The following is a 27,673-nucleotide window of genomic DNA, read 5'->3' as shown; positions in this document are numbered from 1 at the left end:
GGCCATTTCAATCTTGAAATAATAATGGTTGAAAGCAAACTTTGATGCATGTTATTAGGTTTTGAGACTGGATTTGACAGGCAGGGTCACATTTATTTAAAGAAATGAACATAATGAGCCACTCATGCCCTTCTGTTGTCCTTAACCCAGTATTTCTGTTTTCTTGAATTTTCTAGTGCCTCCTGCGCTCACCAACACTCTTCTGAGAGACTGGAAACATGGCACAGTAAGAGACACACCGTGCTTTCAAAGAAATAGTTTTATTATTTAAATTCGAAATGACATGTAAATGTGCCACTAAATAGCTCTTAATTATGGCATTTATTATAGATGTAATGAAATTAATTAAATAATGCAGTTGTGTTCTAACTCTTTTAGGATTCAGAAAAAAACCTCCACTATGTCCCTAACTATATCATCATGCTCCCGAGACACATCCTCCTCTTCATCATCCTCATCCTCGACTACAACGAGAGCCTTGACGAGGCACTCCAGTTTAGTACAGCCTGTCTGCATCAGTCCTCAAATGGTAAGAACAAAAAATGCATATGTTTTTCATCAGGATCTGAAAAGTAGGCAAGTTTTGCAACATAAAAGTGTGCCTTCAAATCACAAGCCATTTTTCACAAAGTTACATGCATCCTCTGGAACACACCCCACATTTCAGCTCATTCAATTTATGTCACTCAACTATTCTTCCTGTCATGTTGGAGCAGTTGATCTGCAGTCATGGGTTTTTGATGTGGAGAACTCTGCTCATCAGATGCATAATGAATAATGATGCATTAAATAGTTAATGACCAACGAGGTCAGTTTTGCTATTGTGCTATTCATGTCTTTATACAGGTGATACAATTAAATAAATCCTTTTGATCAGATTAGACACTGATTTTTAATAACTCAAACCCTTTCTTATCCTGGTCACGCACTCTCAGAAGAAAAAAGGTACAAAAGCAGTATATCTTTTCAAAAGATACTAAAATGTACCATTTAGGTCTGAACAGAAGCGGACAGTAGTGAAGTATTTTACTTTACTCAAGGAAATTTAAAAAGTAACTAGAGTAGTTTCTTTGGAAAACCTTACTTCGCTATATTCTAAAGCATAATGTCATACTTTTTACTGCACTACATTTCATAAATAAAAGTTGTTCTATGTTTTACCTTCAATACTTAAGAACATTAAAAATGTATTGTTTTCTTGTACTCAAGTAAATCTTTGAATTACTATTGCTTGAGTAAAAGTAAGAAAGTAATAGATTTCTAATGTAATTAAGTATTAAATTATATTTAATATGAAACACAGTCCAGTAAAAAGTACAATATTATGCTTTTGAATGTTGTGAAGTTTTCTAAAGAAAAGCACTCTGATAAAGTACAGACGCTTGAAAAGTACTTTTAAAGCAGAGTAAAAATACTACACTACTGTCCTCCTCTGAACATGAATACTTAGGTACAAATATGTGCCTTTAAGTTATTAAAATGCACCTTTAGGGGTCCCAGTGGTAGTGTAATCAACTCTTCTGTGTCTTCATCTCACTGTGTAAGTATGAATTACAGTAAATTATTATTATTTTTTTTACCACATTCAAGCATTAAACTTGCGTGATGTATATTTAAAAAGTGATAAAGCAATCTCACACACATCAACCGTTTTTACTAAACCAAGCGCAGTGAGTTGTGGGCTGTGTGTCCTATGTGTATGTTACTTCCAGCTTTAACACACATCGTTGATCTGTGTTTTTGTTCAGGTTCAGAACACAAACCAGGGTTCAGGGAATACTGGAGTGTCTCCAACATTGGTCAAGGTAAAGCAACAATAACATGCCGTATACCTTAACCTGAGTGGATGAGTGTCAGGTTGTTATTGGTGTGGTTGTGTCTTCTCAGTGTCTTCATGATGTGAGTACGGTGAAGGGGCAGCTGGTGGTTCTGGAGTGCAGGATCAGAGGAACGCCTCCGCTGCAGATCTCCTGGTTCAGAGAGAACGAGCAGATCATCGACTCGGCAGACTTCCGCATTCTTAGAAAGAGTGAGTGAGAGCTGGACTGATTACAGCTTTACTTTACATGTCGTCTAAAGGAATAGCTCACCCCAAAATGAAAATGTGGTCAACTACAGACTACAACTTCAGCACTTTATTCCAAGCCATACAATAGTTTTGTGTGAAGATCAAGTTTGAAGTTTGCATTCAGAATTCAAAAAAGATGCAAAAACTAATGTGTTGGTACCAGTGACATTTATGCTTTTTTTTAAATGGATACAAAATATGCAAAAATTACCAGCATATAGGTTGAAATTTTCAAGAAATTTAATTTGAACTATTTCTTTAAAAACAATAATAGACATAAGACCACCTTAAAAGTTTCATTAAAAGCTAATAAACTAAAACGGTTTCTTACTGTATTTTTTGCCTTTTTCAGAGGCAAGTTCAGCTTCTGTTCCTGGTGAGTAAACATTTATCTCAAAGGATGGTGCATGAAGGGATGGACTTACTGGACTTTTAACACTTCTTTGTTTTATTATAGAGGAATTGTGCACCCTCGTGATCACAGAGGCGTATCCAGAAGACTCTGGAATATTTAAATGCACAGCATTAAATCAGTTTGGAACAGTAACATGCAGTGCCATGCTGGACGTATATACAGGTAACTTTTATGCATGTTTACATGGCACAAATAAACCTAGATTAATGTATGTATGTCTTATTTAAGTCATTAATTTTACATTACTTTTGTCATAAGACCTGCTATTTTATAAAATGATGCATAGCCTTTTCCCTGCCATTTGCGTGTTTGTACATTAACTATTTCAGCCAGTTTGATAATACTTTCCACCTCCAATAATATTTGTAATACAGAAACAGATTCCTATCAATGAACTAATCTTTATTTTTTTATCTAGAATTTTTGCTGTCACCATTTTGCAAACAAATACTAGAGTAAAGGAAAGAAAAATAATATAGTATTTAATAATATGATTTTGTTCTTTGAAGACCTAGAGGAGGTGTTGGGAGAGGAGGATGAGCCTTCCTCTCTAAGCTCAGCTGGACTAGAGCCGGATGATCAGCCCTTGTTACTACAGCACACACTAATTCCTCCTCCAGAATGGCCTGACAGTCCTGAGGAAGAGACTGCCGCCCCTGTAGCACGGTAGGACATTTTTCAGTATTTCAGGCATTGCCAAAATGTTAAGATGTGCAAGTCAACATGTAGTCCAAAGATCAGAGTTGAAATCTATAGGATGAAATTCACAGAAAGCTCACAAGCACACAGTATAGTAATGCTACAAAGACATCGACAAAAAAGATATGAAGCTGTCCAGGTGCAGATGACGATTTTGCTTGGTGCCTTGCTGTCAGACAGAAAGTACAGGAAGCCAAAAAGGCCATACGAAAAAAGTTAGCTAACTAAACTGCATGACTTCTTCTGCAGAGAAAAAAATAATAAAAAGCTAAATGTGTGGAGAAAGCCATTTGATTGCATTCTAGTGATTGATGAATAACTGCAGTGTTAGTAATTGTTTCATTATCATTTCATAGAAGCAGAATAATGTGTGTCAAATCAATCACTGCTGGACTACTCGAATGCTTCTTTACAAAAGAGTTCAATAGGAGAGGCAATGCAACTTCATGAGACATGAGAAAATGCTTTAAAGGAGAGTGGCTTGATCAAGTCGAAACAACACATTATTTGTGCAGCACAGTGACAATTGTTTTGTGTTGTTTTGTGTGTGTAATGGATGTTTATGACTATAAAATGCTTCTTTAAATTATTTAATATTGATAACATTTAATACTGTTTAAATATGTTCATTCAATTATATCATATTAGCTATATGAACATTTTATTTGTAAATGAACTTTCTTGTTTTGGGTATATTTACATGTATTCATGAATACTGTAACAACTATAATGTTAGTTAATTGGATAACAGGTACAGGTTCATCAAAAGTGTTAGTGATCAAAAATTTAGTTTAATAAAGTTTAATAAAATTTAAATAAAGTTAAATTAAATTATAGAACAGATTTAAAAACATTGTGCTAGCACACAGATAAATTGTGTTAAATAATAACACTAAGACACTAAGAACAAACAACTAATAACAAGATATAAGGAAAAGAAAATAGGGCCCAATACAGGACCTTGAGGTACCCCACAGATAATGGGTGTAGACGAATAGGAGCTGTTCCCTATTCTAGCAGTTCTGTCCTGTCTGTGTGGCAGGAAGTGAACCACAGAAATACAGAGCCAATAAGTAATAAAAAACAGAATGGCAGAGGGTGAAAATGATCCAGCAATGTCTGGAAAGTTTCAGGAATATAGATTGTTTCAAAGACCAAAGGTTGGTAATCAGAATGGGAACAGAGGATAATGATTACAACCAGGTAAACACTACTAATATGTGGGTAGACAGGTACCTCTGGTAAACTTGGAAATCACTGGATGCTGTAGAAGATGAAAGAATGTCACCTTTATTTATACAGCTCTTAATACAACTCAGATTGTTTCAAAACAACTTTACAGTAATAAACAAGAAAATAGTGAATCGACGATGCGAACAGAATTTAATTCTGCTGTAAAGCAGCTGTAAAATGACAATAGTAAACATGTACATTTAGTCAAACTTATATTACATTGACCTGGCATTGTAGTGTCACTGACTGATTTGAGCTCATTAAAATAAGTTTAAAAAAGTTATTTCAGTCTGTTGAATAATCTTTGTGAAGATTCCTCTTTCCTTTTTGCAGTCAAAGTCAATAGCCTCAAGTAGGTTGTAAGCAGGACAATCTATTACTGTGACATGGTGATCCTTATAAATTACATGCATGTGCCCTCTATTCCCACATTTGACTTGAAGCAACCAAAACTATGTTGTAGCTGATTGACAGTTGGCTGTTGAGGCATGCAACATTCACCTTTAGTCTTGACAACAAGAATAAATCAAGTTAACAGATTTATTCACTTTTACTCCGATGTTCTCATTATTCGGTGTCCATACATTGTCCGTGGTTGAATGGGTGGTTCCTCAAGAATGGTGGGGGCGTGAGTCTGCTGCTCATGACTCACATAGCTTTCTATAGATAAACAGCCTGACAGTAGCTCATTGAGAGAACAGATGCCAGAGAATCGCTCTACACCTTCAACCTTTCAAACCAACGTTACACACAGTTGATTTTACTGGCTAGCAAACTAATTTTAAAGAGCAGGTAAGCACAAGATTTGTAATCTGGATTATAATCTGTTACACTTTATTGCAATCAGAATGACCCAAAAACTGCTCTAGCAACTTGATTTGTTTAATCTTTTTATTAATGCATGATCAGTCATTTTTCCTTTTTTATTCAGTAGGTAAATTAAAATGTCCTCTGCTTTATAAAAATTTAGATTCTGCAAATTTGACCCCGTAGGTCATACAGTGTGACTCGCTGTCCATCACTGAAGCTTTTACTGCCTTCACTCACTGCTGTGTATTTGTGTTTGTATAGGATGCACTGCTGGCTTTTAAACTATTTATTATGTTAATCATCTGGTCCTGGTGTTATGATAAAGTATGTTTTTTTCATCCTGTAAAAGCCTCAAAATTGAATTTAAATCTGCAAATACTCAAATTTGTATGATTTTTGACTGTAAACTCCTTTCTACAGACAGTCATATTAAATTTTTGCTTCCATTGAAGCACAAGATGTTCTTTTAAATATTCTCAAATCATGCTGGAGAACATGATCAGATGGGTTCATACAGCTCAAGTGCCACTGTCATTAAAGTAAAAGAGGCATATCAGATATTAAGACACTCTCAAATTCATGTTCATATTCAAGTAGCTGACAGTTTAATTCTAGGGTATGGTGCTAACCACAATTGAACACTTTTTGACTGTAGCTGCTGATCTGTTTGCACAACTGTTAAAACATTTTGTCCCATTCTTCTTATATTTCAAAACTATTTTGCTTGCATATTATTGTATATTTATGTCTTGCTTGAATATAACATAATCCATACATATATATATACACACCTGTTTGATGTTGAGCAGTGCTTTTACCATCACAAATATATACACTGTTATACGGTATTGAATGTTACTGAAGTGAATGACATTTAGTGAGCTCTGCCTTTCTTCACAATGACCTCCAAACAGGGTAAGTGAGTGCCAGCGTGGCTGTAAATGAACTGCACCTGCCACGTCTGTCAGTCAGGCCTCATGACACTTTTTTTAGCCACATTGCTCTCACAGAAACACCAGCAGTATGCAGTTATGAACCCCTGCCATGTTCATTAAAGTGTAAAAAAGATTATTGACATATGGACTGTGTACAAATAATAATGATCTGGCTGCGTCTGTGCTCTTTAATTTGCTCATTGTCTGTAAATCAGCAGCAAAACTTTCCACTCCCATTGGCCATTCTGGTCTCATGATATTTTAGTAAATTTGGTCCTTAACGTTTGTCATGCAAAGTGTTACTTATTGGGTTTATATGAATTTCTTTGGTTTCAGTTTGTGTAACAGAGGCCAGTTAGTAATAGATGTGCAGGTAAACTTACCTCACTCCCTTTGGCCTAGTCTTTAGCATTGTCTTTATTATGTATGAGTTTATGAGTTCAGTTTGAATGGAAGTGAATGGTAATTTCAAAGCATTCTCAGTTCTGAATGGTACACAACACTGATTGCTAGTAGGAGATCTTTACTGATGTGTTTTACTATATGAGGCTTCCAATCAAGTGGGTTAAACTATACTTAACTTTTAACATTGCCTAAAGCAGGGAGGTCCAGTCCTGTTCCTGTAGAGCAGTAATCAAAAATAAAGGTTCTTTATTTGGCAATGGTTCCACGAAGAACCTTTACCATCAGTGGAACCTTTCCATTCCACAAAAGGTTCTTTAGATTATTAAAATGTTCTTCACACTAACAAAAAGTGGTTCTTTTAAGAACTGTTCACTGAAAGCTTCTTTGGGGAACCAAAACTGGTTCTTCTATGGCATCGCTGTGAAAACAAATTGGAGCTAAACTCTTCAGGACCAGGATTGGCCTAATATCTACATTCCTTTTGTTTGAATTCATTCACTTGACTGCAAATCATCAGGGTGAACTCTTTTTTTGCACTACCTAGTACAAGTTAAATATGCTTTCCCAACAGGGTGCCGGAGTCTCCTGTGGACACGGAGAGCAAACAGGCTCCTGCCAGCCAGCTGACTGAAGCTGCAGAGCTCTCCTCCGTGAGCAAACCTGATCCTCCAGCAAAGGGGGTTAAAAACAGTGTCCCACATCCATTCCTTCCCACCAGCAAGCTGAGTAAACCAGCGGAGCCCAGAGGCAGTGCCATGAACGTGGCTGACCTGCCCACCTTCTCGCCATCTCTGTACCCCCCAAGTGCCTTTAACTATGAGCGCCCTCGCCATTTCATCCAGTCCCTGCCCAGTTTCCACACACCTGACACTGAGATCGGCAAACCCAACAACCTCAGTCCCCCGGCTTCAACAGCTGCTCCGTTCCTGAGCCCTCCTCAGCCTGGACCCGCTCGAACCTCCATGAGTTCAAGCATGACTTTGATTCCTAAACCACGGAGCTCTCCAAACAATGAGAAACTATCATCAGCAGCTTTCCTCTCATCTGTCCTGCCTTCCCTACCGAGCTCTCAGGCCAAATGCATGTCCATACCTCAGTCTCCATCTCCACGGCGCTCCCCTAGATCACCCAGCCCAACACCGAGAGCCCAGGAGCAGCCTCTGTCTCCTCCAAGTCGGTCGCTAGATCACGCTCTTGTAACTGTCCCACCCCGGATATCTCAAGATACTCCAAAAACAACCGCTCCACCTCCACAGCCCCCACCAGTGTCTCACATGAGCTACACACCCAACACGTGAGTGCCTTATCGCTGACATTAATCTTAAACACTGTAATGCATGCGTATATCCTCCTACAGGAAAGAAAACTCAAAAATTAGCCCTTTTTAATGTCTTAGTTGTTTATTCTAAAAAGCAATGAGATTTTTTTTACTTAAGCCGAAGATCTTAATTTAATAAAGTTAATACTTTGAAATTTGAAAAAAAATGACTAAAATCTCCAATCTCTTCAGAGCTTAAAAGGGAACAGTTCACCAAAAAAATGAAAGCTTGCTGAAATTGTGTCCTCACCCTCGGGTCATCTGAGAGTGTGTTTCTTCATCAGGTTTGTAGAAATGTGTCTCTGCATCAGTGTCTCAGCAATGGATGCTCTGCAGTGAATGGGTGCCGTCAGAATGAGAGTCCAAACAGCTGATAAAAACATCACAATAATCCACACCACTCCAGTTCATCAGTTAACATCTGGAGAAGACAAAAGCTGTCCATAATCCATAATAATGCTTCCTCCAGTGAGAAGTGGTCAAAACAGCTCTAAAGAAATGTGTGGCTGGATTTTGATGAGAGAGACAACAGCAGATGCACTTTTTCACTGGAGGAAGAGTTATTATGGATTATGGACATCTATTATGGACTCATCTTGATGATGGATTTGTTATACAAACACACAGCTTTTGTCTTCTCCAGATGTTAACTGATGGACTGGAGTGGTGTGGATTATTGTGATGTTTTTATCAGCTGTTTGGACTCTCATTCTGACGGCACCCATTCACTGCAGAGCATCCATTGCTGAGACACTGATGCAGTCACACATTTCTACAAATCTGATGAAGAAACAAACTCATCCTGATCTTGGATGGACTGAGGGCGAGCACATTTTGAGCAAATTTTCATTTTTGAGAACAGAGAAAAGAGAAACGCATTAACAGTCCAATTTTCCCATTGGCTTTTTTCAAAGCTTACCAAAGCCGATCTTAAAGAAGACTGTTTCCCGACCAGTGTCTCGCTCCACAGATGAAGAGATTCAGGGCTCGAAAGATGCTCTCATGCAAGACCTTGAAAAGAAGCTACGGAACAAAGCTCCTCAACAGAGGACCCTTCAGAAGATGTCTTACGAGGAGCGGATGGCGAGAAGATTGTTGGGAGCCGATAATGCAGCCTCAGTATTTGATCTTGAAAATTCATTCAGTTCACAGCCTGCACAGGTATGGTCATTTTAAGTTACTGGATGTTTCATGCAACTGCAGAATACCTTCTCAAAGCTTGAGACACTATGTTAGAGCTTGTTAAGAGGAAACACTATGCAGTGATCATGGCTTTATAGCCAGGTGCTCATGATCTGCCATGTGTGCAAACAAGCTAAAGTGTCCTGCACAGAATGATATTATATTAGTAACACCATAAGCAATGCTAAAACCCCTGGTAATCAAGAGATGAGAGTGTCAGTTTATGCAGCTGTACTTTATTCCCATTTGTTACCATCAATGCATTAATTTTCAAAGCCAGAGCAAACAGATAACAGTCTGTCCATAGGCCTAAAATAGCATGAGCAAAACCCATGTGCTCTGCAACTATCCTATTCATCACGATGCTATTATTATAATACCACCACATGTGCACATACACATACGCCTCAGTTCCTTTAGTTTGTCTGTCTGGCTATCTATCATATTTCATAATGTTATTCAAGCAAATGTTATGCACTATTCTAACAGCCAGGCTCTCCAGAAGGTCTCCAGCCTGGAGGAATATGGTAAATGTCTCTTTGCATTAGGAGCATCAGTTTGGAGTTTGTCTTTGAAGCGCTTTCATCTTATTATTGTGCATGTACACCTAACACTTCTGGCACATTTTAGAGTTAATTAGTGAATTATCATTACTGAATGCATCAAACATGGAGTGACACAATCTAAGACAGACACTTTGTGCTTGTTGTGGGTGATTGTCTAATGCTCTGAGCCCTGCCTGTATTGCTTTGTGTAAACTTTGATTATTGAGTTTGTTTTGTTGAATTTCTGTCCCATTCAGTTCATTTCCACCTTCTCTTGCTCAGGTCCAGAAAGAATCGTCCCGGAGAAGACGGTACAGAGGCCTCGACCATCCAAGAGAAGTGTTTTGCTCCTCGTTTTATACAAGTGCCGCAAGATCTGTCTGTCGAAGAAGGACGATTCTGCAGGATTGATTTTAAGGTAGTTATCATTTATTGATATAATAAAACACCCTGCATGCTTTTGTTTTACATACTACTCCAACGCTTCTGGCCTTCTTAAGATGAAATATTAATGAAGCTGTCCTGTGCAGTATAACATACAAAAATAAACAGTCCACAAAAACCCCACAGAATTTATAATCTGATACAGCAAATAACATTATACCGCAAACAGCAGTAGGGAATAGGAGTCCAGAGTTTATGAACTTTTTTTTTTTTTTACAGAAATACAGTTGTAGTAATATCTTTTTAAGTTTTGCTGTTCTTTCTGTCTTTTCTGCAGGTTGTAGGTTTGCCAACGCCAGATATTTCTTGGTATCTGGACGGGAAAGTCATCCGACCCGATGATTACCATAAGATGCTGGTGTGTGAGAAAAGCGTGCACTCCTTCATCATTGAGGTCGTGACTATTCATCATGCAGGTGTTTATGAATGTGTGGCAAAGAACCGTGCCGGAGAGAGCCACTTCTCCCTGCGTCTGGATGTGATGGGTGAGCAGTCTTCTGTTACCTGGATAATGTTAAGAATAAAGTTTCCTTTTTGTTCTATTTATTTATTTTTTAATACAGTACCTCGTGGAAGTATTCATGACATTTTATTTTCCCCACATTTTGCCCTGTTGCAACCTTATGCTAAAATGCTTAAACAAATCACATCAATCTACAATCTTTTGTCCCAAAAAGGTGTAAAATGTAAATACATTAGAGTGCAATGATCTGTAAATCTCATGAACCCATATTTTATTCACAATAGAACACAGAAAACATATCAAATGTGAAAACGTACCATTTAAAGTAAAATAGGTCATTTTGAATTTGATGGCTGCAACACATCTCAACAAAAGGCTGGAAAAGTAAAAACAAAAAAAAAAGAAACTAATTAGGTTCATTAGCAACAGGTCATTAACATGATTGGGTATAAAAGAGTATCTTAGAAAGGCAGAGTCTGTCCGAAGTTCACTATTGTGTGAAAAACTGCATCTGCAACAACTTCAGAAGTGTGTTCCTCAGCATAACATTGCAAAGACTTTGAATATCTCTTCATCTACCGTACATGGACAGGTGTGTGCCTTTCCAAGTCCAAGCCAACTCTAAACGTCTCCAAGATGATCCAGAAAAAACTGGAAAGCTGCTTGGTTAAATTTGAAGTGTCATAGATAAAGGTTTGAATACTTAAGTAATGTAATTATGCCTTTTCACTTTAATAAATTTAAGTTATCACTAATCTATTTTTTTTGTTTGTCACTATGGAGCATCGAGTGAAGTGTAGATTAATGTGAAAACATTTTAGCATAAGGTTGCAACATAACAAAATGTGAAAAAAATGATGAAGCATGATTACTTTGGCATGGCAAACTGTCATTCATTATATATGATGGCATGTTTAAATGAGTACCACCTAATGCAACAAAATGCGAAAACCGAAACTGTGCATTATATGCTCACCAATAAATTTCCTATCATACGCACTCGAAAGTCAATTTTTGTGTAAGTTTTTGTTTATTTCTACGCATTTTCATGAGGCCGGGCTGATGTGAATGTGGTTGCTCTGCATGTGTCCTCAGCTCAGGAGCAGCTCTGTCCTCCCTCGTTTGTGGTGAAGATGAGGAACTCGCGGGTTCTGGAGGGCGACGGCGTGCGGCTCGAGAGTAAGGTGACGGCGTCTCCAGCGCCGCAGGTCTACTGGAAGAAAGACAAGGAGATGCTGCGCATCGACCCCAGGAGAATGAGGTCTGACATCCACCGTGCACTGTGGATCTCACATGTTTCATAGTATTCACAGGCTATATGTGAAGATATTACATTTACATTTAGTCATTTAGCAGATGCTTTTATCCAAAGTGACTTCCAAATGAGGACAATGGAAGCAATCAAAATCAACAAAAGAGCAATGATATGCAAGTGCTGTAACAAGTCTCAGTTAGCTTAATGCAGTACATGTAGCAAGGTTTTTTTAAATTATATAATAAATAAAAAGAAAACAGATAGAATAGAGCAAGGTAGTGTCAGAGGCCTTTTATTGCTTTTTGTTAATTGTATAATAAAAAAAGAAAACAAAGATAGAATATAAAAAGATTAGAGAAACTAGTAGTTTTTGTTTAGTTTTTTTTTAAAGAAAACAAGCAGGTAGTAAATGAATAGAGTGTAAAAGGGGCAAGTGTTTTTTATTTTTATTTTTTTAAAGAATATAATTAATAGAGAGTGCTAGAGTTAGAGGGTCAGATAAAGATAGAAGAGATGTTTTTAGCCGATTCTTGAAGATGGCTGAGGACTCAGCTCTGATTGAGTTGGGCAGGAGGGAACAGTTAATGTAAAAGTCCTTGAAAGTGATTTTGTGCCTCTTTGGGATGAATATAACTTTATAGCATATACGTCTTTGAACTTCTAGAGGCACATAAGTCTGAAGTAATGAATTTAGGTAAAGGGGTGCAGAGCCAGTGGTGGTTTTGTAGGCAAACATCAATGCGAGCAGCTATTGGTAGGCAGTGCAGACTAATAAACAGAGGTGTGACGTGTGTTCTTTTCTGCTCATTAAAGATTAATCTTGCTGCCGCCTTCTGGATTAATTGTAAAGGTTTGATAGAACTGGCTGGAAGACCTACCAGGAGAGCATTGCAATTGACATATTATTCAAGATATAAAGATAAAATATTATATGCCTAAATGATTATTTTTGTGCTTTAAAGACAGTATAAGGAATAATTCACATAAAAGTGAAGACTCTGTTGTCATTCACTCTTTCTTCTGTGAAGCACAAAAGTGATTTAGCTGTTTAAGTTATTTTGTGCAATTTACAGCATTCATTACCACCACCACTGCTCTCAGATCTCATCTGTGTTCATATTCAATCAAGTGTCAGCACATCTTAATGTCAGTAACATGTGAGAACCAATGCTGTGTGATGTTACAGACGCTAAATCTGCTGAAACTCCTTACAGAGATGAAAAGCACTGGCCACTTTCAGCTATGTTGAATAAAACAGTATACCCAACCTACCGAGGGTAAAATAAGTATTGAACACCACCATTTTTCCCATTAACTATATTTCTAAAGCTGCTGTTGACTTGACATTTTCATCAGATGTCAATAATAACCCAAATAATCAATACATACAAATAAAACAAAACAAATAAGTTCAGAAGTTAAGTTCTGTGTAATAAAATGGACTGACAGGGAAAAAGTATTGAACACATGAAGAAAGGGAGGAGCAAAAAGGCATGGAAAGCCAAGACACCAGCTGAAATCTATCAGTAATTAGAAAGCAATCCTGCCCCTCGTCAGTGGAAATTAATATTAGCTTCAGTCCCAGCACCTACAGTACCAGGATGATGAAGATGATCCCGAACACAGCCAAGCAAACTCTTGATTGGTTTCAGAGAAAGAGAATAGAGCTGCTAGAACGGCCAGACAAGCAGCTGACTTCAATCCAATAGAAAATAAGAACTAAAGATCTGACTTCATAGAAGAGAGCACAAAACCTTCAGGATCTGAAGACAAGCTCACAGCTGAGCAACGCATGCCACTAGTTTCTCCTGCAGGAGGCGTCCTGAAGCTGTCTTTACCAACAAACGCTTTTGTACGAAGTATTAAATACATTTCAGTAGTTCAGTACTTTTCCCTGTCATTCCATGTTATTACACACAACTTCATTTCTGGAGTTATTTGTTTTGTTTTATTTGTGTGTATGGATTACTTGGGTTTCTACTGACATTTGGTGAACATTTAAAGTCAACAGCACCTTAGTTACTGAGAAAAACAGTGATGTGTTCAATACTTATTTACTCACTGTATTTGTCAAAGTAACTTCCACAGTCATATTTTGAAAAGACACGAGGAAAATTCATTCTAAGATGGTTATTTCACAGATCTTCACACATTTCTCTGTGAAATTGTGTCTCAGCATCCTGAGCACTACAAACATGACAAACTCTTAACACTGTTTCTGAAGAACTGAGCTTTAGAAAACACATTCTCATATATTTTAACTGCAGAAATATCCCTGGTCATAATGCAATTCTCGCTTGAGCTTTTCAAAACAGATGCATATTGTCAGTAGATTTACAGAACAGTGGATCCTCTCATCTGAAAGCTTGATTACTGTAGTGATGTGTGTTTGGTGTGTCAGTCTCTCTCAGGACGCTTCAGGAAAGCAGTGTCTGGTGATTGATCCAGTGATAAAGTCTGACGCAGGCTGGTACACGGTGTCTGCCATTAATGAAGCGGGCATGTCCACATGCAACGCCAGGCTAGACGTGGCCAGTAAGTGCACTTACTCAGTTTGTGAGTGAAGACTACTTGCTTAGACGTTTGCTGAAAACTCTTTCCAAACTTATGTTTATATGATTGACATTATAAATCTTTATATCTCTTATTGATAAAGTCAACCCTCTGGTGTTGTTTGGTCATTTTTTACTGAATTTATTTATTTTTTTAAGGTTAACAGGCACACAAATACAAACACACGAAAAAAAAACCACACGGTTCAAAAAAGTTAAATGGTCTTAAAAGAAATAGGACCGTTTTTCCCAGTCCATATTGTTCGCAGTCAGAAATGAGCGCTGAAATGAATGGGAAGTGAGTTTCATCCAGTGGAAATGTGTGTTACGACCAAACAAACAAAAACTGACTGAAAGCTCATTTTTTGCAATATCAACCTCAAATTTGGAACACAACTCGTTTAGATTTACGGCTTTGATTTTCTTGCAGCTTTAAAGAAAAAACATGTTTTGAAAAAAGATATTTCTTATAAAATTTTAAAATGGTGTTTTTCCTCATTTTTTCATTGTAATAAACTTAAACCTTTTATTTTTATTTTTTTTTTTAAACCAAGGCATTCAAGATTTATGACAGTTTAAACTGGAAATTTAATTTTAAGGTCTGTACTTAAAAAGTGGTTAACAGGAATAAGTAAAAGATTATAACTCATCCATATTTGGAGGTTAGAGAAGTTAACGAGTATATGAATGTATAAGAGAAGTGTGCAGGAATGTGCTGTAAATGTATATCTTTTTGATCCCCCCCCCCCCCCCCCCCATTTTTACATGGCCCTGTTTGACAAATGCATGTGGATCAAAGACGTTAAGATGTCCGCATCAATATAAATTCACAAAAGTGATTTTATGTTCATAGAAAGCACATTAAATGTAAGTAAAGTGTCTACTTTTAAGGTTTCAAATAAAGAATAAAATGTCAAAATTAGGTTGAAATAATGTTACATTTTCATTCGGTGTAACACATTTATGTAAAAATTCAAACATGCTTATTCTGACTTGCACATATTAAAATATATAAAAGAATAAGGGAGCATATTAAATGTTATTGTTTTAAATGAGTAAAAAATTCTTACTGACAAATGGGCAAAACCTAGGATAATGGCAAATTTTAAAAATGTAAAATTAGTATTTGGGGAGAAAGTAATTAGTCTTTTAATATGTCATAAATAGATTTTTGTTGTAAATATGCCTGATAAGATTGTTACACTCAATGACATTTTAGTGGCTGTCTTCTCTAAATCAGGGAAACATTAGCTATTATTTATTTTTTTTGCTCAGGAAAACAAAAACAAAATAGTAATTAAATTAAACAAAAACTTAATTTTTTTTGGGGGGGGGGGGGGGCAACAACAATTTAAAGCAGCATTATGCTTAGTTTTTATGCTTAAAACCCTTTTTTGTCTTTGACCCATGTACAAATGAGTTTAATATATCTTGATATGCATGTCATACAGGACACTTTTGTCGCTAATGAACATGATATCAGCTCATCAGATATTGATTTTTGCCTGTGTTGACCCACATTAACAGCTTTCAGCAGTCTCTCAGCCTTAAATGTGTTTCCCTGCAGCTCGGCTGAATAAGTCTGCTCCTCCTGCCAGGACACTGAAGACTCTTCCCATCTTGAGCCAGTTCTCCACACGGAGCACCGAGCCGGTTCCTCATCACACCGCCCCGCTGTACGAGAGCGACGAGCTGTAGACGCTTTTCTGTGTAAGTGAGCCAGTTCAGCAGATTATGGGTCAGACACACTTTAGCCTGAAGAATGACTGGACAAGAGTTTATCATCCAGCACAACTTCACTGGTGCACAAGCTCTGCGCTGTTGCTTGGTTGGAAATGGATTACCAGTTTCATAAAGCTGCATATTTATGACACAAGGGAAAATAATGTATAATTATTGTTTGTTAGACTAACGCTTTGATTGCCGTCTGTCTCTCAATATATGTGTGCAGTGCAGTCACTGATACACTCAGAACTACATTATGATCGTATACATGTACTGAAAATGATATTTGTTGGAATTTTTGTTACTAGTACAAAGATTTGGTCAAATGTATTGATTACGGTCCTCAACACAGATATCATTTGTGTTATATATGATGTCATATTAACATTTGAGTAAAGATCTTTGTGAAAATACTATACATTTATCTTTTTTTCTACTGCCATGACATACTCTCAAATGAGAAAACACTATTAAATATATATATATAAATGTGTGATAACGGTCTAAACATTAATTTCATTCATTAATCGTCCTCAGGTCAGACTGTATAGAAGTAGTTAGAAAGGCTTTTATCCAAAAGATTTATTACAGAAACATTCTATAAACAAATTATGAAAAGGCCAAGAAACAATATTGTGTTAATCATAGCCACTTGGATATCGGACATACAGTAATCACATGATCTCTGAGCCTCTTCAGTACAGATGCTGTATTAGTACACAGGACCTTTAGAGCTGGCTTTGATGAACTGTCATGACCATAAAAACTTCCACATGTAAAACTACACAGATACAGTGCATGTAAAGACAGACGAGGTTCATCCACTCAGCACAACGCAGTTATGAGTACTAGAGATATGGCAAGGAATGGACAGCTTCAGGGCTCAAACAGATCCATCACACCAGAGATGATCTTCAGATCTCCACATCACTTTCTTTATCATTGTCATGGTCACCATCGTAAAACTCGTTCGCCGCGTCAGGCCTGTGATCAAACAGAAGACGGTTTAACACGATCAGGACATTCAGTCAAGCAGCTGCTGTTATATCTTCTGGATCAGATAAAGTACAATAATGATATACAAATAAGTTGTTTTTGAAAGAAATTAATACTTTCAGCAAAGATGCATTAAATGTATCAAAAGTGATGGTAAAGACATTTATAATGTTCCTAAGTATTTCAAATAAATGCTGTTATAATATATGCTGTAACTTTCTACTTAGTGTTGGGCAAGTTACTCTAAAAAAGTTATTAATTACTAGTTACTAATTACATCTTCAACAGTGTACTGTACAAATTACTCTCTTTAAGTATTTAACTAGTTATTACTAATTACTTTCTAACTCCTAGATCAACCTGGACAAGTTAATGATACAAGAATAGACATGAAACACTTAATTCTTTAAGTAACTACATAAATTATTCTGCTCACACTTTAGAGTATAATTCTCACCATTAACTAATTATTAACTATGACTTTTGCCTCAATATACTCCTAATTACTGCTTATTAATACTTAGTAAAGTAGTTGTTAAGTTTAAGAATTGGGTATGATTAAGGATTTAGAATAAGGTCTTGCAGAATAAGACATTAATATGTGTTTCTGTGTATGTAATATGTATATGTATTAATATATATTTAAGTATTATAAACAGCCAATATCTAGTCATATTCATGCTAATAACCAACTAGTTAATAGTGAGAATTGGACACTAAAGTGTTACCAATATTCTTATTAACTCAAAGTATTTAAAGTGAGAAGGTTACATAAAAGCATGCATTTTAAGTTTAGACTTTAAATTTTATGTTAAATCTACTATTGTATTGCATATAAATGTTCTACAGTCTATACAGTATTAAGTTCAATTACATAAGAAGTAACTAATTAAATTACAGAAAATAAGAGTAATCCCTTACTTTACTTCTTTAAGGGAAAAGTAATTAAATTACAGTAACTAATTACACCCATCACTGCTACTTAATAAAGAATCCTGTCTCAATATCTCACAGCTTCCACAGAAATATTGAGCAGCACAACTGTGTTCAACATTGATAATAATCAGAAATGTTTGTTGAGCAGTAAATCAGTATATTATAATGATTTCTGAAGATCATGTGACACTGAAGACTGGAGTAATGACGCTGGAAATACAGCTGCGCATCACTGGAATAAATTATATTTTATATTGACACAGAAAACAGCTGTTTTAGATTACAATAATAATTCACAACATTACTGTTTATTTATTTATATTTTTTACTGCAAGTCTCGATCAAAAATCATCCAAATGCGGTCTCGGTGGGCAGAAGGGACCTCAGACCCAGCGCTTAAACACGAGTGTTAGTTTCTGGTCACCTGGAGAAGTTGTCCTCTGACCCGCGCTCATCAGGGTCAGCCTCGTCTGGACGCTCGTAGCTCAGCAGATCAGAGGGAACGTCATGGATCTGAACGCTTGGTGCATGATTCAACATCTTCAAGTTCTCAAACACTGTCTGGCGAATCTGCTCCAGATACTAGAAACACAGGAAACACCACACTGCACTGAACATTTACACACCCTCAGAAGTACAACACACTACAGTATCCTTTAACTAATCGGAAGCGTTACACTTTGATACAGTATTATTTTTCACTTTTTTTGCATTATTATAATTTAATACAACATTTTCAAAAGTTCAATTAAAACTAAGTATGCATATGAATTTGATATTGTGTTAGTACTGGAGCTGACATGAAGTAAACCTCGATGATCTGAAATCCCCAAAATCTCACGCATGTCAGATTGATTTTTCATTATACAATGCTTCTTGTTTTTTACTTTTTTCTCAACTTGATTATTTCTAGCTTTAAAAGAGGTTTTGCAGGTGGTCTCACTGTACTTGTACTGTCAATGTAAACAGAGGTTTGTAGACACAAACGGAAAAAAAACATATGTGAGGAAAATAACTCATACTTGTCTAGAATTTTGGTTTTCTATCCTTGTGCTGACATCTGGGTGAAGTGTGAAGTCTGGAGCAAAATATTCAAAGTATTCTGTGCAGAGGACAAATAAAGAGGAGAAGCATTATCAAAACAACAACAAAAGTCATATGAGGCTGATTCAAGACAAAGACATGGAATAACTCTAGATGTGCTCTTCTCCTGTGGCACAGCTGCTGTCTTACCACTATACGGTAGCTCATCGCTAATGGGCTCCTCAACTAGCAAAGATGTTTCATATGTCCTACAAGAGAAAATACAAGTGAATACAAGTGAATACAAGTGAATACTTGCACATTAGTAGCATTTACTGAAATCAAGCAGCAAAAACAGCTTAGAAACTGAAAGTCTTCACACATGACCTCCCAAACGAACACACCTGACGATCAGAGACTCAGAGGTGAGAATGAGAAACGAGGATAAATCGTAGGATAGTGAGTAAATTACGTTGGAAGAGAACAGTTGGACTGCAGTGCAAACATTTTTATTGATTAGTGACGCACCAACTTTTTGGCCTCTGAAACTTCCAGCCGGTTTCTTTCTAACAGAGTAAGTGACTCTCACAAAAGTATGTGTATGGCTGTTGCAGGTGACAATTCTGAAGAAGTCAGGAAAGTCTGATGCTGTGGGCATAAGCTGAGAGAAACCTTAAGAGACTTAGATGATGGTTGGTTTTGTTCTAAGAGAGATTGCACGTTCTCAAAAAGCATTCATGAAGATCAGACCGGTTTGATCTCTTGTGAAAAATAGACAGTTGTCAAAAGAGTGTGATGAGAGTTTAACATGTTCCACTTTTAGCAATTTAACAATGCTGAAAAATATAGGGTATGGCTTCAATTTCAATTAGAGGTGTCTCTGATTTAAGGCAGAATATGCATATTGAGATGCTGTTCCTCTCTGATTTATACTGCGGTAAAGATTTTTGTCTTATTGTAGTTTAAACAGGAAGCTGCTATAAAGTAGCAAGTGATGCAAAGACCCAAGTTTAGCTGGATCTAATACAATGTGTATGAATTTTCATTTTGATAATTCAGACACTGCAACAAGGCTATTATTGAACATTTATTTGGACTTGACAGCAAACCCAGAGCCTGTGTGTTAGTGATAGAAAGCACCTTTGCTCATCTCACAGAAGCAAAAAGACTTCAGTGAACAACAACAACTCTGTAACGGGGCATCAGAGAAACAAACAAAACATATGATATGACTCCTTTAAAGGTTACTTTATAACTGCTATGTAGACTATTTTCTCTTTTGATGATTTATAGTGAAACAGCGGTGAATAGTGAACGTACCAACATCTGGCGACGTTTCGGACTGTGTATCCTCCTCCACCCAGAACAAGCAGCGGGATCTTGAAGCTCTTCACAAACTCCACACAATCTCTACAAACACAAGGAGTTTTACCGGCAAGATTTCAACATACTGTGCCGTTTGAGAGAAGTGTTCTTACCCGTGTCCTCGTATGCTGAGATTGAAGCATCCTAACCGATCACAGCCCAGAGAATCTGCTCCACACTGCACCACAGAGATCCCAGAGATGAGCAACAACACAACACACAAACACTGACCGACAGAGCGTGATCTCACCTGCAGAACGATGCAGGTGGGCTGATAGAAGTCCACCACCTGCTTGATGACCGGCTGGAACAGCTGTCTGTAGCCTGAGAGCATCAAAACAAACAGAAAGTCATTTTACTTCTCAGGTGCATGTATCTTGAGATCTTCTGTTCTGTGAAACCGATCAAAATGAAGGGAGTTTATGATTAAAACAAGAACAAACTTCTTCCAAAGTGCTCAAAAGGAAAAGGTTTCATACCCCACTGACATACGTGTTCTTGTTTTAAGCATAACCTCACCTTTGTTCAATGTTTCAAGACTTCATTTTACATTTGCATCTGAAGTAAATGCATGCTGATTTAGGCATGTTTAGATATTTGGGTAACACTTTATTTTAGGGTGTCTTAACTAGTTGCTTATTAGCATGCATATTACTAGAATATTAGTAGTAATTAAGCACATATTAATGCCTTATTCTACATCCCTAATCCTACCCAACACCTAAACTTAAGAACTACATTACTAACTATTAATAAGCAGCAAATTAGGAATTTATTGAAGGAAAAGTCATAGTTAATAGTGAATAAGTGTTCCCTCTTAGCGATATTTGTATTGGAAAGCAAAAATACTGAGAAAGATTTTTTTTTTTTGCAGTGCATGAAAACTTTCATGCCTTGACTTTCTGCTCTGACTTTTTCAAACCTTACAATCGTGAAAGGGCAAATCAAGACTTTTTAAAGTCTTTCAAAGACCTGAAGAAACCCTGAATGTTGTGTGTTCTGTGTGTGTGTCACCCAGTAATACAGCAGGCTTTACTATTACAGCTACATGATTAGAGTGAAACTACGCTTTTGCACATTTCTAAGTTTAACTGTATGAAGACTCGTATATTAGAGGATAAATGAACTCACTCTGGTCATCTATCCCGTCTCGCAGCGGCACATTCAGACAGTAGTAGCGGCCGCTCTCAGCTCCCACCTCATACATGTCACCTTCACATGAACACAACACAAACACCTACTGTTACTAACCCAGTGATATTAAAGTGTGTTTTCATTAGCATGCACTAGGAACAGCTAAAACTCTATAAATGACTTCTATCAGGCAGTATAAGAACAACATACCAGTTCCTGGGAAAAAGTAGTTCCCGTATTTGTGGAAGGACACAGTCATGACTCTGTCTGTGAGGTAAAATGCTTCCTGAACACCATCACCATGATGAATATCAATGTCGATGTAGAGCACGCGTGGATGATACCTATCAGACAGAAATAAGATGAGTTGTAGCTGATGTGTCCTGCTAATTATGTAGCTGTGGAAGCAGCTTTTATGAGGTCGTATCAAGCATCAAGCAAAAAAATTGCAAAAATACAATCGCTTTTGTCAAACAAGTTTCAAACAATGCCACCAGTCAGACAAACAGACAAGAACACTCCATTGGTTGAGGCAATGTTATTATGTCAACCTTATTCTCTATAAAACAACCCGCGAGCAGCTCCATTTGATACTCATAGCAGTGCAGAAACTACTCACTTCCCGTTTAATTGAGAGTATTTTTATTCATTCATTTGCCACACCCACAATACTAGTTCAATCCAAAACAGCTAAAACGTTATTAAAATGGTAAGTTTCCTATATACATTCATAAATGTTCTCATATATTTCTATATCATTTTGAATGATGCATTTTATAAAAAGAGTGATGTCACTTCCTGTCCATCTCTCACTTACTTCAAAAGTTCAAGAATACTGATGACAATATCATTCACGTAGCAAAATCCAGACGCCTGAAAATAGAAAAGAAAAGTAATATAGACGCTTTATAGGCACCTGATGTGTTGATGTGGTTTTTCCTCATCTTTATATTAATCTGAGAAAATAAGTGCTTACCTCAAACTTTTTTGCGTGATGTAAACCTCCAGCCCAGTTTATGGCAATGTCACATATCTATGCAATGAACAAATGAATCATCAAACATAATTCATTCAGAGTTCAAAACCTTTAAGTTTTAGTTGCTTTTTTATTTGCAAATCTGATTTTTCAAGTTAAAAACTGTCTTTTCAGCGCCTTATTTTCAGGAAGCAAAAATAAATGTTCATGTTCACAACTGTATGATTTATGATTTTGTGCAAAGCATCTGCAAATGCAACATTTCCAGCATCTGACCTTGTGATTTAACTGAGTCGCTCCTTGCAAAGAGGCACCTGTGTATCTCGAACAAAACTCAAACAGACCTGGAAAGACAGGACTGGGAACACAAAAAAGGGCCCAATGATCAGAAAACTCTTGTTTCATTAAACATTTAAAAGCAGATCTATATATCAAACAAATAAGATGTGCTACTTACTTTCGTTAGCATTCATTAACACATCACTAAATATCTCGTGCCAATATTTTAATCAAAAAATGATTTTGATAAATGTGAGGAAACTGACCAGTCGTCTCCTACGTTGAAGGCGTTGAGGCTCTTGGTGAAGCCCTGCATGTTGTTTGGACTGACCTTCTGCAGGAAGTCGATGTAATCCTCCGAGTGGAAGCGGCACATGTCGTGCTGAGACGCCTTGTACGGCTTGAACACCTGCACAGAGAGCTCTGCTCATCAGGACCTGCTGTCAAAGAAGTGACTGGACTAAACAGACTCATCATACCATCATCTTCTTGTAGAGGCCATAATGCAGCACGAGACTGTGTGTGAGAGACAGCCGGTGAGGCTTCATCGGGTGTCCAGCACCTACAGGAAAAAATATTAAATAAAATACATGTTCTGCCCCCAAACATCACACTGATGCCTGATGATGCTGCCTAGCTGTGGTGGTCTTTTAGGATTTATCAAACTCTTTCATGAAGATCATTCAGATTTTAAAGGGGACCTGTTATGCCTTTTTACAAGTTGTAAAATAAGTCTCTGATATCCCCAGGGTGTATATGTGCAGTGTTAGCTCAAAATACCCCACAGATAAGTTTTTGTATCTTGTTAAAATCGCCACTTTTAGGGTACGAGCCCAAACGTGCTGATTTTGAGTGTGTTGCTTTAATGCAAATGAGTCTTTTAACTACTACATTCCTATTCCCGATCATTCTGATAGCATGTGAAGGCAGCATCAGTGAAAACACACAGAGACAATGATAGCTTTAGCAATTAGCCTTACAGAGTGACAAGAATCTCTTTCAGAAAGGCAGTTTGGAAACAAGCGCGTGATACTTACTTTGTCTGGAGCTGGCGTTCGTGTACGAGGCGTTGGTATTGATTCCTAAACATATAGGGGACGTTACCAGTGTTGCGGGTAACGCATTACAAGTAATGCGAGTTACGTAATCAGATTACTTTTTTCAAGTAACTAGTAAAGTCACGTGTTCCTTTTTCATTTACAAGAAAAAGTTACTTTTTCAAATAAGTAACGGCAGTTCCTTTTTTCCCATTTATTGATTGACAGCTCTCTTGTCCCCATGTTGAGAGAAATCGGGAGTAAGATGTTACTGTAGTTTGATGATAATGCATTAAATCATCTCACTCGCAAAAAAAACAAAAACAGATTCAGTATATTCCTCAAATTCAATGAAACCTGTGAAATGCAACTCAGAATTTGACACAAACCTGCAATAATTAAATGTTAAATAACACAAATATCCTTTATGTATTTAATCCCATTTTATTAACAAATGTCTTTGCTGCTGACCTTCAATGATCCAATGCAACCATATTAATGACTCAAGATAAACATTTGTGCTTCTGAAGTGCTGAAGTGTATTGAAATGACTTCTACATTCTATTGCAGCATTCCCGCGGGACCCGACCAGATTTCTTGCGATGCAGGATTCAATTTCCAAATAAAACGCGGTAGCGGTCGGTAACTCTGGTGTAATTAGAACTGGAGCGGGCGGTTTAACAATATCCCGTTCCTGACTTCTTCTCAGAACAGCATAGATTCTGCGCTTTATTCTTATTGACCACCGGTACAGCCTGCACTCAGGACTGATATGCACGCGCTGCACGCAAGCACCGCTGCTTTTTGCGTCATGCATTTTATTTGCGGGGTCTGTGTGCAGGATAACGGTCCTCAGAGCAGGCTGTACCGGTGGTCAATATACGGCCCTCAGACAGAACAGACAGGTTTTCGATCAGTGACCGAGCAAAGAGTGCTTGAAGGACGGTCAACTCGGTTTTGTTCATATTTTGATAGCCTATCATTTTAAATGACAGATGTCGTATTTATTCATTTATTTTTCTCTGTGACAATTTTCCTACTGTTAACTGCAAAATGTTAAAATACTGTTAACAAAAAATGAATTTTGTATTTTGACAACATATGCAAAGTTGCAAAACTTTTTCCTATCGTGTTGACATGCAGAATTGTATCTTGAAAAAACTAATAAAAATAATTAGCTACAATTTTTGTACAATCTATCTGCTGTTGACAGCAAAATGTTAAACGAATTTCGTGTCTTGACAAGACAAATAAAAGCAGGAACGGTCGGGTCGGGAAGAAAACCATTCTAAGCGGACAGCGGGTGAACAAAGAGTGAATTTATCGCGTGAGCGGGTGGGCACGGAATATAACCTCGCGGGAGCGGGATTTAAAAAACCCAGAAAACAGTCCCATGCAGACCTATAGCCTGAGGCTTATTCATTTCACTTTTGGTGTGAAAGGGCTTTTGCTTGCCAAAAAATAGAACTTTTTAATATTAAAAACAAAAAGCGAGCCCTTCCCAGATTTAAAAAGTAACACAAAAGTAACTTAACGCATTACTTCCCATAAAAAGTAACTAAGCAACGTAATTAGTTACTTTTTTAGGGAGTAACGCAATATTGTAATGCATTACTTTTAAAAGTAACTTTCCCCAACACTGGACGCTACCGAGTTTTTCCAGGATATTTCTTTTGAAAATGAAATGTAACCACAGTGTCGTCGGCTCAGCTGAGGGGAGATTTTGGAGACTCCTATGTTCATTACTGCATCCCTAAACACAACACTTGTAAAGCCTCTTTAGCGCTGACTGTATATATTTCTCACTCAGGGCTGTGTTTATGCTAATAGAGCAGAGAGCGTCACAGATGGACGGGGCTTTTTCCCCTCGGTGACGTGAACAGAGGGACAATCTGAAACAGCTCGTTCTGAGAGACTGCTTATGATTTATTTAGATTATAACAATGAGTTGGTGGATTTTTAGCATTATAGGCTGGTTGTTTTCACACACTGCGGCCACACAACTGTGTTCAAACACCTTATAAAAGTGATTTTTGCATAATAGGTCCCCTTTAAATCTTACTCAATGTGCCTCTTTACAAACAATATGTGACCCTGGAGCACAAAACCAGTCATAAGGGTCGATTTCTGACAATATTTGTCTGAGATACAACTATTAGAAAATCTGGAATCTGAGGGAGCAAAAAAATCTAAATATTGAGAAAATCTCCTTTAAAGTTGTTCAAATGAAGTTCTTAGCAATGCATATTACTAATCAAAAATGAAGTTGATATATTTACAGTAGAAAACTTACTAAATATCTTCATGGAACATGATCTTAATATCCTAATGATTTTTGTCATAAAAGAGAAATGGATAATTTTGAGCCATACAATGTATTGTTGGTTATTGCTACAAATATACCCCAGCGACTTAAGACTGCTTTTGTGCTCCAGGGTCACATATAATCCATCTCCTTCTAGACACAAAAGGGTTAAAGTACAAACACAGTCGTCCAAGGAGACAAATAACGCTTGTTAATGTGATTCCCGGCAGTGTAACACGTCAGAAGTGAACTCGGCGGGTGTTTGTGTCTCAGCATCGACATATTTATTGATGAACATGATGATTTGATTTCTACTGTACAGGGCACTGATGTGTAGTCCTGCAGCTATAGCCTGGTGTCTGGTTTATGACTGTAAACACTGATTTGATTTCTACTGTACAGTCCTGAAGCTGTGGTTATGACTGTAAACACTGATGATTAGCCGCTGCTGCTAACACACACACTTCACTCTTACCGTAGTGAAAGTTCCCCACGTCTGGGTCGTAGAAATACGCCGTTCGGTTCATCATTTTGTCGCAGAGTCTGAATAAAAAGGGTTATTTCTGACACAACGAGAGAAAAATGTTTTCATTTATTTACTCTCTGCATCTCTCTGCCGCCATCTTCACTACAGAACCGGAAGCACTCTCTTCCTCTTCTTCGCTGCTGCTGCTGTGGAGAGATTGCGCTGCACAGCGCCACCTGACGACTACCACAGCAAACACACACTTCGATTTCCTACAGAGTTTGTAAGAATAAAACTATAAAATAAATATTATAAAAAAATAAAAATAATAATGATTAAAATAAATGATAAAATAAATAAATATTTTAAAAGTTTTAATGATTATTATTAGAACCCTTTATTTTATTTAACCACGGTTAGTGAAGGCCAAATTTACATTTAGTACATTAAACTAGACATCTCCTCCAGACAGAGCCTCTGCTCTTCAGGAAACCCCAGAACGAGAGAGAGATGTCTGACGGTGCCTGAAAAGCTTTTAATTATTCTTTGTGTGGTTCAAAATGTATAATATATAATTGTTGTATACATGTATTCTTCTTCTTGTTGTTGTTGTGTTGAAGTGATCTCTGAACTGAATAAGCTAACTTATAGCACTATTGCTCTTTTATTGAGTTTGATTGCTTCTATTGTCCTCATTTGTAAGTGTCTTTGGATAAAAGCATCTGCTAAATGACTAAATATGAAGGTAATCTCTGAGAACAGCTCTAGGATCATTTACCTATTGCTTTTATTTACATTAAAATGTAAAGACATACATTCAAGTGTGACTGAACAGTTTCAGCATTGAGCTCTACTGTAGAGCCAGCATTGACTGAAATCAACAGTTTGTTCCGGGGCTAAGGTTTGACTGAGATTTGTCTGAAGCTTTCACTTGAGGACATATCCAGCCATGAGTTTGCCTTTCAGTCTGTGTGAAGTTTGCTGACACAGTTTGATGCTTTCATTTCTTTGCAACTGTTTTCAGTGACAGAGAACGAGCATCTGAACCAGCCGGGGTGATTTCGGTCTGAAACTGGAGTTGCTTGCTCGTGGAGTCATGCTGCTTTG

The 27,673-nt window shown here is 37.2% G+C and overlaps 1 protein-coding gene and 1 pseudogene across 3 annotated transcripts; one reads left to right on the top strand and one right to left on the bottom strand.

Moving 5' to 3' along the window:
- The first annotated feature begins 218 nt into the window (after positions 1-218).
- On the top strand, positions 219-16,456 carry LOC306852902 (palladin-like; annotated as a pseudogene). Its single transcript has 13 exons — positions 219-226; positions 379-529; positions 1,749-1,805; positions 1,888-2,029; positions 2,993-3,149; positions 7,137-7,859; positions 8,798-9,044; positions 9,555-9,592; positions 9,899-10,028; positions 10,332-10,539; positions 11,613-11,778; positions 14,174-14,307; positions 15,892-16,456. The product of its transcript is annotated as a palladin-like (transcript).
- Positions 16,457-16,597: 141 nt separating this feature from the next.
- LOC306853687 (histone deacetylase 3) lies at positions 16,598-26,776 on the bottom strand. 2 transcript variants are annotated; one of them, XM_079391277.1, is made up of 16 exons: positions 26,576-26,775; positions 23,796-23,840; positions 23,238-23,320; positions 23,025-23,167; positions 22,756-22,837; positions 22,480-22,536; positions 22,321-22,376; positions 21,714-21,847; positions 21,501-21,581; positions 20,620-20,693; positions 20,483-20,547; positions 20,325-20,414; positions 19,215-19,273; positions 19,004-19,083; positions 18,406-18,563; positions 16,598-17,033 (listed from the first exon to the last, which is right to left on the bottom strand). In XM_079391277.1, the coding sequence occupies exons 1-16, from the start codon at positions 26,628-26,630 to the stop codon at positions 16,964-16,966; spliced, it is 1,332 nt and encodes a 443-aa protein (XP_079247403.1). In that variant the 5' UTR covers positions 26,631-26,775; the 3' UTR covers positions 16,598-16,963. The 2 variants fall into 2 exon arrangements, with proteins under 2 accessions (XP_079247403.1, XP_079247404.1); XM_079391278.1 differs by lacking the exon at positions 23,796-23,840 and having other exon boundaries at positions 16,599-17,033; positions 26,576-26,776.
- Positions 26,777-27,673: the final 897 nt, after the last annotated feature.

Source organism: Barbus barbus (genome assembly GCF_936440315.1).
Source record: "Barbus barbus genome assembly, chromosome: 33".
NCBI classification, from domain to species: domain Eukaryota; kingdom Metazoa; phylum Chordata; class Actinopteri; order Cypriniformes; family Cyprinidae; genus Barbus; species Barbus barbus.
The sequence above is the reverse complement of the archived record's forward strand: the minus strand, read 5'-3'. Positions and strand labels throughout refer to the sequence as shown.